Here is a 14,929-nt window from a genome sequence, read left to right on the forward strand (position 1 = left end):
ATTTGCTTTACCTATTTTATATGCAATGTAATATGATATACATATTTTTCTTCTTTTTTTGCTGAGGGTAAGTTGCAGAGATCATGACCTTTTATCTCTAGATACTTCAGCATTTCTCTCTAAAATCAAGGACAGTCTTTTCCATAGCACACTGTAAAATCAAATCTAAGAAGTTTAACATTGATGTCTATTATTTGATATACAGTTCATATTCAAATTTTCTTTATTGTCATAGTAGCTATTCTTTGTAACAATTTTCCCCCCAATTAAGAATTTTCCATTACATATAGTTATAATTTCTTTGGTCTCTCTTTTTTAAAATTTATTTATTTATTTTTTAATTTTAGAGAGAGGAAGGGACAAGGATAGAGAAATGAACATCAATCAGCTACCCCCTGCATGTCCATGTAACTGGGGCATGTGCATTGACTGAGAATTGAACCAGTGACCTCTTAGTTTATGGGTCCAAACTCAACCACTGAACCACACTGGCCTGGCTCTTTGGTCTCTCTTAACCTGGAGCAGTCCCTCAGCCTTTTATTGTTTTCATGATTAAAATTTTTTGAAGAACACAGGCTTGTTTTGTACACTGTCCTTTAATTAAGGTTTGTCTGCTTGTTCCTCATAAATCCATAGAGGTTATGCATTTTGGGCAGGTAGTGTATCCTTAGTGCCTCACATAGGATGCATTCATTATTGGTTATGTTAATTAACTTCGATCACTTAGCTAAGGGATTTAAAAAATATATATATATTTCCTTATTGGTTTCAGAGAGGAATGGAGAGGGAGAGAGAGATAGAAACATCAATGATGAGAGATAACCATTGATTGGCTGCCTTCTGCATGCCCCCTACTGGTGACTGAGCCCACAGTGGGCATGCGCCCTTGGCCGGAATCAAACCTGGGACCCTTCAGTCTGCAAGCCCACGCTCTATCCACTGAACCAAACCGGCTAGGGCAGCTAAGAGATTTTTTCACTAAAAAGGTAACTTTCCCTTTGTAGTTAATAAGTAATCTGTGAGGAGAGATACTTTGAAGCTGTGTAAATATCCTGTTCCTCAACAAACTTTCCCCCAATAGTTTTAGAATCATAAAGAGCCTTTTTATGTCATAATCAAGTGGTTTCCTCACCTTGATTAAGAACTTCTTGAGAAAATAGTTTTTACTTTAAAAAATTATGCCAAAGTACCTTGTACACAGTTAAGTACTTAATATTATTGACTACCTGACCTTGAGCCTCCTGTCACCAGATTGCTGATTACATTTCTCCAAAGGTTTTGTCTGCTTACCCTGAGAAGAATTTAGCAAATACAGAGAAGCTAGTTACATGCGAGTTAGAAATGGTCACTAAATGGACTGATTAGGCCTTGTTAGCAGTGAGGTGGGAGCAGCAACACTGACCTGGATGTTTTGAAAGAATACTTAATAACAATAATGAAGAAAAGCTCTGATTATCATCACTGGATAAACTTGTCAAATGTATAGTATCCTTCCATTTTAATTTGCATTTGTGATGAAAGGAAGTTTCTGGGTGGTGTTCATCTTTCACTTTAGACTCACTTTTTTTTTTTTTTTTTTTTTTTGTCAGCCTACTACTTAGGGTGTCACCATCATTCTCTAAGAATTAGGTCAGGTTTCTTGTAGATCTTGTCACATTGCCACTTGGAATTTAGCTGGAGGAAAGAAAGTAAGGCACAATTGCTGTTGTTTAGATGAACATCTTATTCAGGAGGGCTTATTGGAGTCAGTGAAGCAGAGTAGAATGTCCTCATTCTGTCTGGCACTTGTTTTGTTTTCCTCCTCTGCTCTGAGGATCTTTCTTCCATCTTTCACTGTGCCATATCTTGGGCAGAGAATTAAAATTAAAATTGGGCTGATCATTAAAATTCCTCTATCCCCAATTTCTGGCTGATGCCTAAAATTTCATCAATGCCAAGAAATTAATTTGTTTATGTAAATTAGGTTACCAAAAGCGGATCCTTGCTGGGAATTGGAGAGGTAGCACAAGCCAATATCTAAATATGAAATATCAAACATTCAGAACTTTTATATAATAGCTAGTTGCTAGAAGCGCTCTGCAAAATGGGTAATTACTTTTTTCCTGGGGCAAGGAGAAACCTGGTTGGGGTTTTAATAGTTGGGGACTCTGAGCAAATTTAAGGTGCTTGAGACTAAAGGAAGGGAAAATGAATATTAAGGAAGAGGAAGGATATTTAAAAGATACAATACACTTACACCACAATTTCCGTAGATCCCTGGTGGAGTGGTGTCTGAAATCTACAGAGCATTTACAGTTAAGAAATTCATGCTTTGTTAAATCAGGAATTGGTGATAGCCAATCCTTTAAAAAAAGGTTCTTTCTCCCATCTGCACCTAAGACATATCTCCAGGTGTCCTAAGGGGTAGTGTTAAAGCTGTATAACTAACTTTCTCAGCCAAGTTATTCCAATCTTTTGCATGCAGTTGGGATGTAGAATTAGTAGGTAATATACAGGATTCATTGATCAAGGGGAATAATTTTCAAGTTCAGGTGATTAATTGTAGCCATTGTTCCACAGAGTCAGAGTTCCTACTGGGGCCTGTGTTAATGAAGCTTTGTTTTTGACAGATGCAATTGGTTCTTCTTTGGGAAATACGTGCTATGGAATTGATCTTTTGCTGAGAATATCTGTGTTTACATCTCTGAAATACTGGTGACAGACTTTTTTCTCCCTCATTGAGAAAATATTCTTTTTCACTTTCTATGACAGGTTAAAAGAAGATGGATGCACAGAGTTCAGCCAAAGTCAACACAAGAAAGAGGAGGAAAGAGGCACCTGGACCCAATGGGGCAACAGAGGAAGATGGGATTACTTCCAAAATGCCTCGCTGTGCAGTTGTAAGTAAGGAAGAGTTTCCTGTGTTGTACATTTAACCTGGCAGTGGGAAGGTAGAAAACTGATATAACATTACAAGTCTTCTTAAATAATGGAGACAATGGACAGTAGCTGTGGATAGTAAGTATTTTCACAGTTGTTGGATATCTTATGCTTTCTTACTAGATTATAACTCACAGCTCAGTTGTAAGAGTTTTACATAGGAACGAAAAAAATGTTAGGAAAATTTGGAGGTTGTATTGTGTATTAGGTTAAAGATCAAATTCAAACTAATGAAATAGAGAAATCGGGTCTCCAGGCAGTGATCTTATCTTGGTATCATTTCATGGTGTTTAGTTTTCTGTGTCTTACTATCTTTTCTCCCATATCATTTAACCACTCTATTACTGCTTGTATCTTAGATGAGAATTTTTTTCTATTACTATTTATCTTGTATTCCTTTATCTCTGGGACATTATCTTTGTATTTCTAATTGTTGCCAAGCCTTCAGTGAAATACTGTATTCCAAATAGCTCTTCCTGTCTTAGGTTTATATCCTTCCTAAAGCTTCCCCTCTAAAAACATGTTAAAGAATACACAACTGAAGTTGTTGTTATTATTATTATTATTATTATTATTATTATTATTTTAATCCTCACCTGAGGATATTTTTCCCATTGATCTTTAGAGTGTAAGGGAGGGAGAGGGAGAGAGAGAGTAGAGAGAAACATTAATGTGTGAGAGAGACATCAATTGATTGTCTCTTGCACATGCACTGACTGGAGCTGGGAATCAAACTTGCAACCCAGGTACATGCTCTTGACTGGGAATAGACCCATGACTATTTAGTGCATAAGCTGACACTCTAACTGCTGATCAACACTGGCCAGGGCTGAAGTTATTATTGATATACAATATTATGAAATCCATTATCCAAAATCCCAGTGACAGAATTGCATGTTTCTGTATTTTCTTTACCTATATTAACTATTAGCCAGTGATCAAACTTTAGTTTCCATTGATTAGTCCTGGAGCTTCATAGCCCAAAGGGAAAAGCATTTCTACTCTGACACAGTTAACAATTGTTCCAAACCAATACTTGTATCTTGAGCAATAAAAACAACTGGACTCCACAAATAGGAAGCATATGGTCCAGGCCTGGTATTGATGATATTAGTAGGGCAAGTATTAGTTTCCTATTGTTGCTGTAGCAAGTTACCACAAATTTAATGGGCTGAAACAATACAGAAATATTATCTACAATTCTGGAGGTCAGAAAATTGAAACATATCTCTGTGACCTAAAATCAAAGTGTTGGCAGAGCTGGAGGTTCTAGCAGAGAATCTTTTCCTTGCCTTTTCCAGCTTCTAGAGACTGTTCACATTGCTATGCTCATGGTGCTAGCCAGCAATTGCATCACTTTTCAATATAATATATATATATATATATATATATATATATATATATATATATATATATATATATATATATAACCCTGGCTGGTTTGGCTTATTGGATAGAGCGTCGGCCTGCGGCCTGCGGGGTCCCAGGTTCAATTCTGGTCAAGGGCATGTATCTTGGTTGCAGACATATCCCCAGTAGGGGGTGTGCAGGAGGCAGCTGATTGATGTTTCTTTCTCATCAATGTTTCTATCTCTCCCTTCCTCTATGTAAAAAATCAAGAAAATGTATTTTAAAAATATATATTTTTTATTGCATACCGCAGCAAGTAAACTCAGAAAACGACTCAACAGTCAACAAAACAGAACATTAGTTTCTGAATGTTCCTTAGTTTAGATTAAGGAGATGGTGGTCGGCACCAATTCAGCAATCTCACTTGGAGTAGGGACACATGATAACAAAGTATGTGGTACTCTCAGCCAATCACCATAGCCAGGAATAGAGCAAAGAAGGCCTGTCCTATTGGAATGGGCTCTGAGAATACTTAAATTTCTTGGTCCTTATAATCTGAAAAATCTCAGTATTTTAAATTACTTTGATTCATATATTCATATCACAAATCAGTTGAGTGACTCTTGTTAACTATTTCACATTCTTCTCTGGCATACACTGGCCTACATGGGCTAATGTTTAAAGATTCACTCTCCCAACTGGCTGGACTGATCCTAATGAGGAGTATATGTTAAATAAACTTGTTTGTCATCTCCCTTGTATACTTGTACTTTCTGTTTGTGAACCTATTTCAACCCTGTAAAAAACACAAACAAGATATAAATGTATGTAGTTTTGTTAATCCTTACCAGAGGATGTTTCACCCCATTGATTTTTAAAAAGAATGGAAGGGGAGGAGGGAGGAAGGGAGAGAGAAGCATCTATGTGAGTGAGACATATCCATTAGTTGCCTCCTACAGCTGGGGCTAGGAATCAAATCTGCAATCCAGGTACATGTCCTTGACTGGGAATTGAACCCTTAACCCTTTGGTATATGGGGGGGACTCTCTAACCATCAAGCAACACTGGCCAGGGCGATGTTTCCTTTTTTAAAATAAATATGTTTTTATTTATTTTATTTTATTTTTATTCATTTCAGAGAGGAAGGGAGAGAAAGAGAGAGATAGAAATATCAATGATGAGAGAAAATCATTAATAGGCTGCCTCCTGCACGCCCCTACTAGGGATTGAATCCACAACCCAGGCATGTGCTCCAATGGGGAATCAAACTGTCCTGGATTATAGGTTGACGCTCAATCTCTGAGCCACGCCAATTAGGTTTAAATATATTTTTATTGATTTTAGAGAGGAAGGTAGAGGAGAGAGAGAGAGAGTAACATCAGTGATGAGAGAGAATCACTGATTGGCTGCCTCCTGCATGCCTTTCACTTGGGATTGAGTCCACAACCCGGGCATGTGCCCTGACCAGGAGTTGAACCAGAACTTCTTGATATCTAGGTCGATGCTCAAGCACTGAGCAACACTGGCTGGGCTGTTTTGCTTTTTTTAAATAACAGCTTTATTAAGATCATATAATCCACCAATTTAAATTGTATAATCAATGATTTTTAGTATAGTCACAGAGTTGTGCAACCATTACTACAACCAATAAACATATATTGAGAACCTCTGTGTGCCATTTGCTAAAATTAGAGATACAAAGATGAAAAGAGCCCTGGTTGGTTTGGGTCAGTGGTTAGAGTGTCAGTCTGTGGACCTAAGGGTCTGAGGATCAATTCCCAGTCAAGGGTATGTACCACAGTTGCAGATTCGATTCCTGGCTCTGGCTGGGGTGGGTGCAGGAAGCAACCAATCAGTTAAGTCTCTCTCACATTGATGTTTCTCTCTCTTTCTCTCCTTCCCTTCTTCCCTTCTACTCTATCTAAAAAATCAATGGGGAAAACACCTCAGATAACAATTTAAAAAATAATGATATCCTGGCTTGTGTTGCTCAGTAGTTGAGCATCAATTCATGAACTAAGGAGAAACTGGTTTGATTCCAATCAGGGCATGTGCCCAGGTTGTGGGTTTGATCCTCAGGAGAGGGAATGTAGGAGGTAGCTGATTAATGATGTTTCTCTCTCATTGATATTTCTCTCTACCTTCCTCTTTCTCTAAATATCAATTTAAAAAAATTTTTAAATCCTATTTAATAAAAGTAATATGCAAATTAACCGTCACTTCACGACAAAGACGGAAGTGCCCACAGCCAATAAGGAGGGAATATGCAAATTGATGTGACAAAGATGGTGGCACCAGCTGGAGCCATGGAGTTGGCTAGAGCAGGCAGTAGGCTTGGCTTCCTTGGTCTCCCCAGTGATAAAGAAAGCCAAGCCAGTCATAAAGCAGGCAGGAGGCTTGGCTTCCTTGGTTGCCCAGCCAGATCTGTGGCTGCCACCCAAACAAAGCCATAGTGGCAGGGCTGAGGCAGAGATAGTTAAGGATGACAAGGCCAGAAGGGGAGGGCAGTTGGGGGTGATCAGGCTGGGGGTGGCAAAAGTTGGGGGCAAGCAGGCTGGTGTGTGGGGGGGAAGTTGGGGGCAAGCAGGCCAGTGAAGGGGACATTTGGGGGTGAGCAGGCCAGCAGTGGGGGGCAGTTGGGGGCATTAAGGCTGGCAGGTGGTCATTTGGGGGTGAACAGGCCAGCAGGGGTGTGCCAGTTGGGGCCAAGCAGGCCAGCATGGGGAGGCAGTAGGAGGCAAGCAGGCCATTAGGGGGCACCAGTTGGGGGCAAGCAGGTCAGCAGGGGGTGCAGTTGGGGCTGATATAGCTGGGGGGGATTTGGGGGCTAGCAGGCTGGCAGGCAGGCAGGTGAGCAGTTAGGAACCAGTAGTCCCAGATTTCGAGAGGGATGTCCACAGGGATCGGGCCTAAACCAGCAGTTGGACATTTCCCAAGGGGTCCCAGATTGGAGAGTGTGCAGGCTGGGCTGAGGGACACCCCCCCCACTCCCGCCCCCCGTGCATGAATTTTGTTCACCAAGCCACTAGTCTATATATATAAAAGCCTAAGCGACTGAACAATCAAACAACCAGTCAGTTGGTTGCTATGACGCACACTGACCACCAGGGTGGTGGTGGGGTGGGGCAGATGCTTAATGCAGGAGTTGGCCTCTGATGGTCAATGTACTCCCCCCAGCCAACCTCCCGCAGTCTTTCCCCCTAGCTAGTCAGCCCCCATTAGCCCCAATGGAGACTGGGCGAGATGGCCCCGATTGGCCCTGATCACTCCCGATCACCAGCCAGCCCAAGGGACCCCACCATGCATGAATTCATGCACTGGGCCTCTACTAATAATACTTATACTACTACTAATAATAACAACAATAACACTGAGATGAAAGATGACTTCTGGGGCAATGCCTTCTCCAGTGCCAAGGATATCAAGATGATCCTGGACAGTGTGGGCAAAAACAAAACAGCATAGGGAATGTAGTTGATAATGTATAATCACTATGTATGTTGCCAGGTGGGTACTAGAAATACAGGGAAGAACACTTTGTAAAGTATATGATTATCTAACCACTATATTGTACACTTAAACCAAATGCAGAATAATATTGAATGTAAACTAAAAAGAAAATTAAAAAATAAGAATATAGTAATTATCGATAGATATGTATTTATTGCCATTTTATTATCCGTATTTTAAATTTCTCTTCTTCCTAAAAAAGATCTGTGAACATTTCTTGTGATATTGGTTGGCTGATGATTAATTCATTTAGGTTTTTCTTGTCTGGGAAGTGCTTTTTCTGTCCTTTGTTGCTAAATGATAGCTTTTCTAGGTAGAGTAATCTTGGTTGTAGGTCCTTGCTTTTCATCACTTTGGATTTTTTGTGCCAGTCCCTAATGTCCTGCAGTTTCTGTTGAAAATTAGTTATCAGTTTTATGGGAGCTCGTTTGTAGGAAACTATCTTTCACTTCCTGCTTTTAATATTCTCTCTTTGTCTTTAATGTTTTCCATTTTAATTATGATGTGTCTTGATGTGGGTCTCTTTGGATTCAACTTGTTTGAGACTCTCTGTGCTTCCTGGATTTTGTCTTTTTCTTGCACCAGGTTAAGCAAGTTTTCAGTCATTCTTTTTTTAAAAAATATTTTTTATTGATTTCAAAGAGGAAGGAAGGGGGAAGAGAGATAGAAACATGAATGATGAGAGAGAATAATTAATCGGCTGCTTCCTGCATGCCACACACTGGGGATCAACCCTGGTTCATGGGTTGATAATTACCGAGCCATGCCATCTGGGCTCAGGAATTATTTCTTCAAATAGGTTTTCAATCCCTTGCTGTCTCTCTTCTCCTTCTGGTAGCCTTATGATGCAGATGTTACATTTGATATTGCCCCAGGGGTCCCTTAAACTATCCCAATATTTTTGGATTCTTATTTCTTTTTGCTGATCTGATTGGGTGTTTTCTGTATCTTGTCTTCCAAATTGCTGATTTGGTCCTTTGCTTCATCTAATCTGCTGTTGATCCTTTCTAGTGTAATCTTCATTTTAGTTATTGTATTCTTCATTTCTTACTGTTTCTATGCTCTTTTTCTTAAAATACATTTTTATTGATTTTAGAGAGGAAGAGGGAGGGTGAAAGAGATAGAAACATCAATGGTGAGCCCTAACCGGTTTGGCTCATTGGATAGAGCATCGGTCTATGGACTAAAGGGTCCCAGATTCAATTCTGATCAAGGGCATGTACCTTGGTTGCGGGCGCATCCTCAGAAAGCAGCTGATTGATGTTTCTCTCTCATCGATGTTTCTAACTCTCTATCCCTCTCCTCTCTTCTCTGTAAAAAAATTAGTAAAATATATATTTAAAAAAAAGAAACATCAGTGGTGAGAGAGAATCATTGATTGGCTGCCTCCTACATACCTACTACTGGGGATTGAGCTTAAAATCCAGGCATATACCCCTGAACAGAATTGAACCTGAGACCTTTCAGTTTACAGGCCAACACTTTATCCACTGAGCAAAAACTAGGACTATTCTCTTTGTTATATTTGCTGTTTCTCTAAGTTTTCATTGAGTTCATTAATTCTTCCCCTAAGTTCCTTGAGCATTCTTTTTTTTTTTTTTTAATAAACCTTTATTGTGCATATTATTATAAAAGTTCCTAATTTTTTCCCCCTCCACCAGGTTCCTAGCCCACCCTCTGCACTTTCCCCACCCCCCATTGTCCTCATTCATAGGTGCAGTTTATGTTCAGTCTCTTCCCGCACCCCCCACTCCTCTTTTCCCTGAGAATCACCAATCCACTCCCCTTCCATACCTCCGACTCTACTACATTCAACAGTCAACATTGATCATCAGGTTTTCCAATTCCCTTGGTGTGTGTGTGTGTATGTGTGTGTGTGTGTGTTTTTAATTGGCTTCCAAAGGGGAGTTCAAGGTCAAAAGGAGCTTCGGGTGTGCCCAGATCCCACTTATCAAAATCTGGGTAAGCTCCTTATTTTTTGGTACAAGATTTAGCATATCAAGACCTGGGTGAGTCAAGGTCCTATTTGTTCCTCATTCCAAGCACGTGGATTAAGAAATCAGTACTGATAAAAGGATTTTGCCAGTGCCCTTGGGTTCATCTGACAAGAAGCAAAAGAATGTCCATGTGCCCTCTCAGGCAGCTCTCCACATCTCACCCTTTTTATACTAATTAAAATAAAATTTAAACATCAATAATAGGGCTCTAAAATTAAAAACAATTGCAAACAATGCCAATGCAAAAACTGAACCACATACATGTTATTTTCAAAACTTGAATGTCAAGAGCAAAACTGGCCATTAAACAATAACAGTGCAAATGCAAAACAACAAAATGAGAAATCAGAATTATAGACATATCAATATTTTTTAGCTACTAAATGAGTCTCCTTTGTTGCTGGTGTAGATTTACTCAGAGTCCTTGGACCCGCTGCATAAGACTTTGCAGAAGACTGGAAGCTAACAGTTGCTAGCATGAGCAGGAACATGATTAAAGAAGTAGCTTCCACTTCAGTCTTTAATTTCTTCAGATGACTCCATGTTGGCACCTCAGTCCCTTGCGTAGCCTTCAGTTTTCTTCTTCCACTTTGCTGTCATCTGGGCAACTCTCCGTCCTTTTGGGTGAAGGGACACAGGAGCTTCTCTGAGTCCATTGTGATGACGTACAAAATACTCTGGTACCCGAACTGGCTGCATTGCTCCTTCTTTCCTTTCATTTTGAACCCAGGGTTCGACCACACAACATTCTGGGCCTGGCTGCTCTGGGCCTGGCTGCTCCGGGCCTGGCTGCTCTGGGCCTGGTTGCTGCTGCTCCAGGCCTGGCTGCTCCGGGCCTGTCTTGAGGATTCTTATAAACCCTTGTTTTGAACCCAGGTGCTGGCACATTGCTTGCCTCCATTTCACTTAGTTCATATTCAGGGGATTTTTTTTTTAATAATATATTTTATTGATTTTTCACAGAGAGGAAGAGAGAGGGATAGAGAGTCAGAAACATCTATGAAAGAGAATCATCGATCAGCTACCTCCTGCACACCCCCACCAGGGTTGTGCCCGCAACCAAGGTACATGCCCCTGACCGGAATCGAACCTGGGACACTTCAGTCCACAGGCCGACGCTCTATCCACTGAGCCAAACCGGTTTTGGCTTTATGTTCTTTAGTTAGGAGCATGTTTATTTCTCTTCCAATTTTGGCTGCCTCTCTGTAATTGTTTCTGTGTAATGGGTAGATCTGCTATGCCTCCCACTTTTGGTATGGTGGATTTATGTATTAGATGTCTTGTGGGTCTCAATGGTGCAATCTCCCTGATTACCAGAGCTAGATGTTCTAGGAATGTTCATTGTGTGAACCTTCCTGTTGTAATTGCTGTTGGCCCATCCATGGGTGGAGTGGACCCATGGCGATGAGGATTGACCCTGATCACAATGTGTGAGCTGCTGTGTGGGCCTTCCCCATGAATTGGAATTCTACCCAGCAGGCTCTGGTGCCTGCCAATATAATCCTTTGGGTGTGCTGCTTGTTGAACTAATTGGGTTGTGCTATGATGTGGTGAGTCCTGTCACCAGGTGTGCTGGTCCTAGGGTTTCTTGAGAAGGACTCTGATACAGGTCAATATCAAGTGCTGCCTGTGCCCAGCCCTGAGTTATCTGTTTGGAGCTACAAAGAGATCTACAGTTTGTGGTTGCCTCTGCTGGGCCTGGATGTGAGTGGGACAGCCCAGCTGCGTACCAAGCCTAGCTTCTAGCAGCACTGAACCTGGGGTCACGTCAGAAAAAGACCCAGGGCACCCTGAGATCTGCTTCTACTTGTGGCTTCCTGTTAAGCTAAGTCACTGAAGTAGTCTTTGGCTGTTCACCAGTTGAATGAAGTTAGTTCTCAGTGAGTCACAGGAAGGGGCAAGTGGTGTTTACCAGGTTTATACAGATTCAAAATTGACATCAATACTGAGATTGAGGCTACTCAGCAAAAGTCTTACGGTACATGAAGTCTAGCTGCCACTTACTGGGTGCCCACAGACCTTTCTGGTGGTGTGGGGTCTTAGGGACTCATCAGGGTGAGGCCAGCAGATTTCATCAGACCCAAATGGACCAAGATTTGGCTGTGTGAATGGAGGAGGGGAAAGAGAGATAGATGGAAACTTGAATGACGAGAATCATTGATTGGCTGCCCCACACTAGGGATTAAGCCCACAACCCAGGCATGTGCCTTGACTGGGAATCGAACCGTGACCTCTTGGTTTATAGGTTGCTGCTCAACCATTGAGCCATGCTGGCTAGGCTTGAAAGCAATTTTTATCCATAAATAGGTGAATGGATTAAGAAGAAGTGCTGTGTACCCTTGGAGAAACCAAGATGGTGGCCTAGATAAGCACCTAATCTGCCACCTCACCCAACAATTTCAAAACAACAACTAAAAGACAGGAAGGACATCATCCAAAACCACAGGAAAGCTGGCTGAGTGGAAAAATCTAAAACTAGAAAGAAGGAAAAAGACTTACAGATCAGGGGAGCTGCAAAGCTCTGAGGTAGGGAGACACTCGCACGCAGTCATGTAGAGAGGAAGGGTGGCTGAGTGCCTGGCTGGTGGGAGGGGAAAGGAAGCCCCCGGCTACACTGAACCCCAGCCCCGGCTGAAACCCCATGGACCCAGGCTCATCTGGGTGGAGTCTGGACTGTAGAGAAAGGCACATGGAGATTCGGAGATTGGGAGACGCTGGGGAGCCAGGAGCCGCAGCGGGCAGGGTCTACAGTTGCGCGCGAGTGAGCGCGAGCAGAGAGGTCTGACCATGGAGGCTGCCGCAACCTCTCCATAGCAGAAGGAGTCAGAAGCTCCGGACTACAGAGACCCAACCCAATTCTGGGCAAGCCCCTGGGGCACCCATTCCACACAAGGGGAATCTGGACTGTCAGGTGGAAACTCAGGGGAGCCGCGGAAGGCAGAGGTCTGAGACGTGCGCACAAGGGCAGGCTGACTGGAAGCCAGGACTGTCGGCTCAGCCCTGAGACTCCGCCCCATCCAAGCTGAGCACAGAGGCTTTTGCAATTTTGCAAGTCTGATCCTATAAGACTGTCTCCAATACAGAAGGTATCCTGGAGCAGACACAGCTGATACTCACATCCAATTGGCCTGGAGGTCAATTCCTCCCAGTGATACCAACAACAGTCTAGACTTAACTACAACAAGGCTGTACACACAGTCCACAAAGGGAAGCACTAAGAGTGTCTACCTCAAGCAACTGGGGAGGCTGACCCACTGGGCCATATAGGACATCAAGCACACAAAGCCATCCTACCAACTCTGGGAAGCAGCGAAAATGCCAAGACAAGGAAATAGATCTCAAACAAGAGGGATGGAGGAGAACAAAAGACTGGATATAGAGTTCAAAACCACGGTTATAAGGTTTTTCAAGAATTTCCTAGAAAAGGCTGATATGAAAAAGGACCAACTAGAAATTAAGCATACACTGACTGAAATAAAAAACAATATACAGAGATCCAACAGCAGACTAGAGGATTGCAAGAATCAAGTCAAAGATTTGAAATACAAAGAAGCAAAAAACACCCAACCAGAAAAGCAAAAAGCAAAAAGAATCCAAAAATATGAAGATAGTGTAAGGAGCCTCTGGGACAACTTCAAGTGTACCAACATCAGAATTATGGGGGTGCCATAAGAAGAGAGAGAGCAAGATACTGAAAACCTATTTGAAGAATAATGACTGAAAACTTCCTCCACCTGGTGGAAGAAATAGACTTACAAGTCCAGGAAACACAGAGAACCCCAAACAAAAGGAATCCAAAGAGTACCACATCAAGACACATCATAATTAAAATGTCAATGGCAAAAGACAAAAAATTTTAAAAGCAGCAAGAGAAAAACAGTTACCTACAAGGGAGCACCCATATGATTGTCAGCTGATTTCTCAACAGAAATTATGCAGGCCAGATGGAAGTGGCAAGAAATATTCAACCAAGATTACTCTACCCAGCAAAGCTATCATTCAGAATTGAAGATCAGATAAAGTGCTTCACAGATAAGAAAAAGCTAAAGGTGTTCATCACTGCCAAACCAGTATTATATGAAATGCTAGACGTATTCTTTAAAAAAAGGAAGAAAAAGAAAAAGGTAAAGATAAAAATTATGAACAACAAATTCATATCTATCAACAAGTGAATCTAAAAATCAAGAGAATAAAAAAATCTGATGAACAGAATAAACTGGTGAATATAATAGAACCAGAGGCATAGAAAGGGAGTGGACTGACAATCCTCAGGGGAGGAGGGGGGGATAGGGTGTGGAGGTGCGGGAAGAGACTGGACAAAAATCAAACACCTATGGATGAGGACTGTGTGTGGGAGCAGTAAGGGCAGAGAGTGGGGTGAGAACCGGGTGGAGGGGAGCTATGGGGGGAAAAAAAAGAGGAACAATTGTAATAATCTGAATAATAAAGATTTATTTAAAAAATAAATAAAAATAAAATCAAGTTTTAATATCTGGAAAAAAATTAAAATCTTTATTTTTGAAAATATTACAAAAGGTCCTCTTTTCCTCCCCATTAAGCTCTTCCTGCCTGATCCTATCTCCCCCTATCCCCAAGCCCTAACCATCCCATTGTCTGTGTTCTCGGGTTATGCACATATGCATACTAGTTCATTGGTTGATCTCTTTCCACCCACCCCTTTCCTGCCTTTTCTCTGAGTTTCAACAGTCTGTTCATGTTTCTATGTCTCTGCGTCTGTTTTATTTTTAAATATATTTTTATTTACTTCAGAGAGGAATGAAGAGGGAGGGAGAGATAGAAACGTCAATGATTAGAGAGAATCATCGATCAGCTGCCTGATGCACACTCCACACCTTGGATTGAGCCCGCAACCTGAGCATGTGCCCTGACCAGGAATCGAACCCTGAGCTCCTGGTTCATAGGTCAACGCTCAACCACTGAGACACTTCATAGGTTAAAGCTCAACCACTGAGCCACGCCGACTGGGCTCTGGGTCTATTTTTGCTCATCAGTTTGTTTGGTCCATTAGATTCACAGATGAGTGAGCTTGTGTAATACTTACCTTTCTCTCACTGGTTTATTTTGCTCGGATTCACCCATGCCGTTGCAAATGGTAAGAGTTCTTTCTTTTTTTATTGCCGCATAGTATTCCA

At 41.6% G+C, this 14,929-nt stretch overlaps 1 protein-coding gene across 5 annotated transcripts in view; it reads left to right on the plus strand.

Annotated features, from left to right (window-relative positions):
* Nucleotides 1-14,929, plus strand: part of PCYT1A (phosphate cytidylyltransferase 1A, choline) — a 59,328-nt gene that overhangs the window by 26,752 nt on the left and 17,647 nt on the right. Inside the window, exons 2-3 of one of the 5 annotated variants that reach the window (XM_036443999.2) lie at nucleotides 1,376-1,382; nucleotides 2,723-2,879. In XM_036443999.2, the coding sequence (XP_036299892.1) occupies nucleotides 2,763-2,879 (117 nt within the window). In that variant the 5' untranslated portion in view covers nucleotides 1,376-1,382; nucleotides 2,723-2,762. Of the gene's footprint in view, nucleotides 1-1,375; nucleotides 1,383-2,718; nucleotides 2,884-14,929 lie in introns of those variants that run through there. The other 4 variants (XM_036444000.2, XM_045583872.1, XM_045583873.1 and 1 more) reach the window with 4 other exon arrangements.

The sequence above is a fragment of the Pipistrellus kuhlii genome, unplaced genomic scaffold (genome assembly GCF_014108245.1).
Source record: "Pipistrellus kuhlii isolate mPipKuh1 unplaced genomic scaffold, mPipKuh1.p scaffold_m20_p_2, whole genome shotgun sequence".
Taxonomy (NCBI): Eukaryota; Metazoa; Chordata; class Mammalia; order Chiroptera; family Vespertilionidae; genus Pipistrellus; species Pipistrellus kuhlii.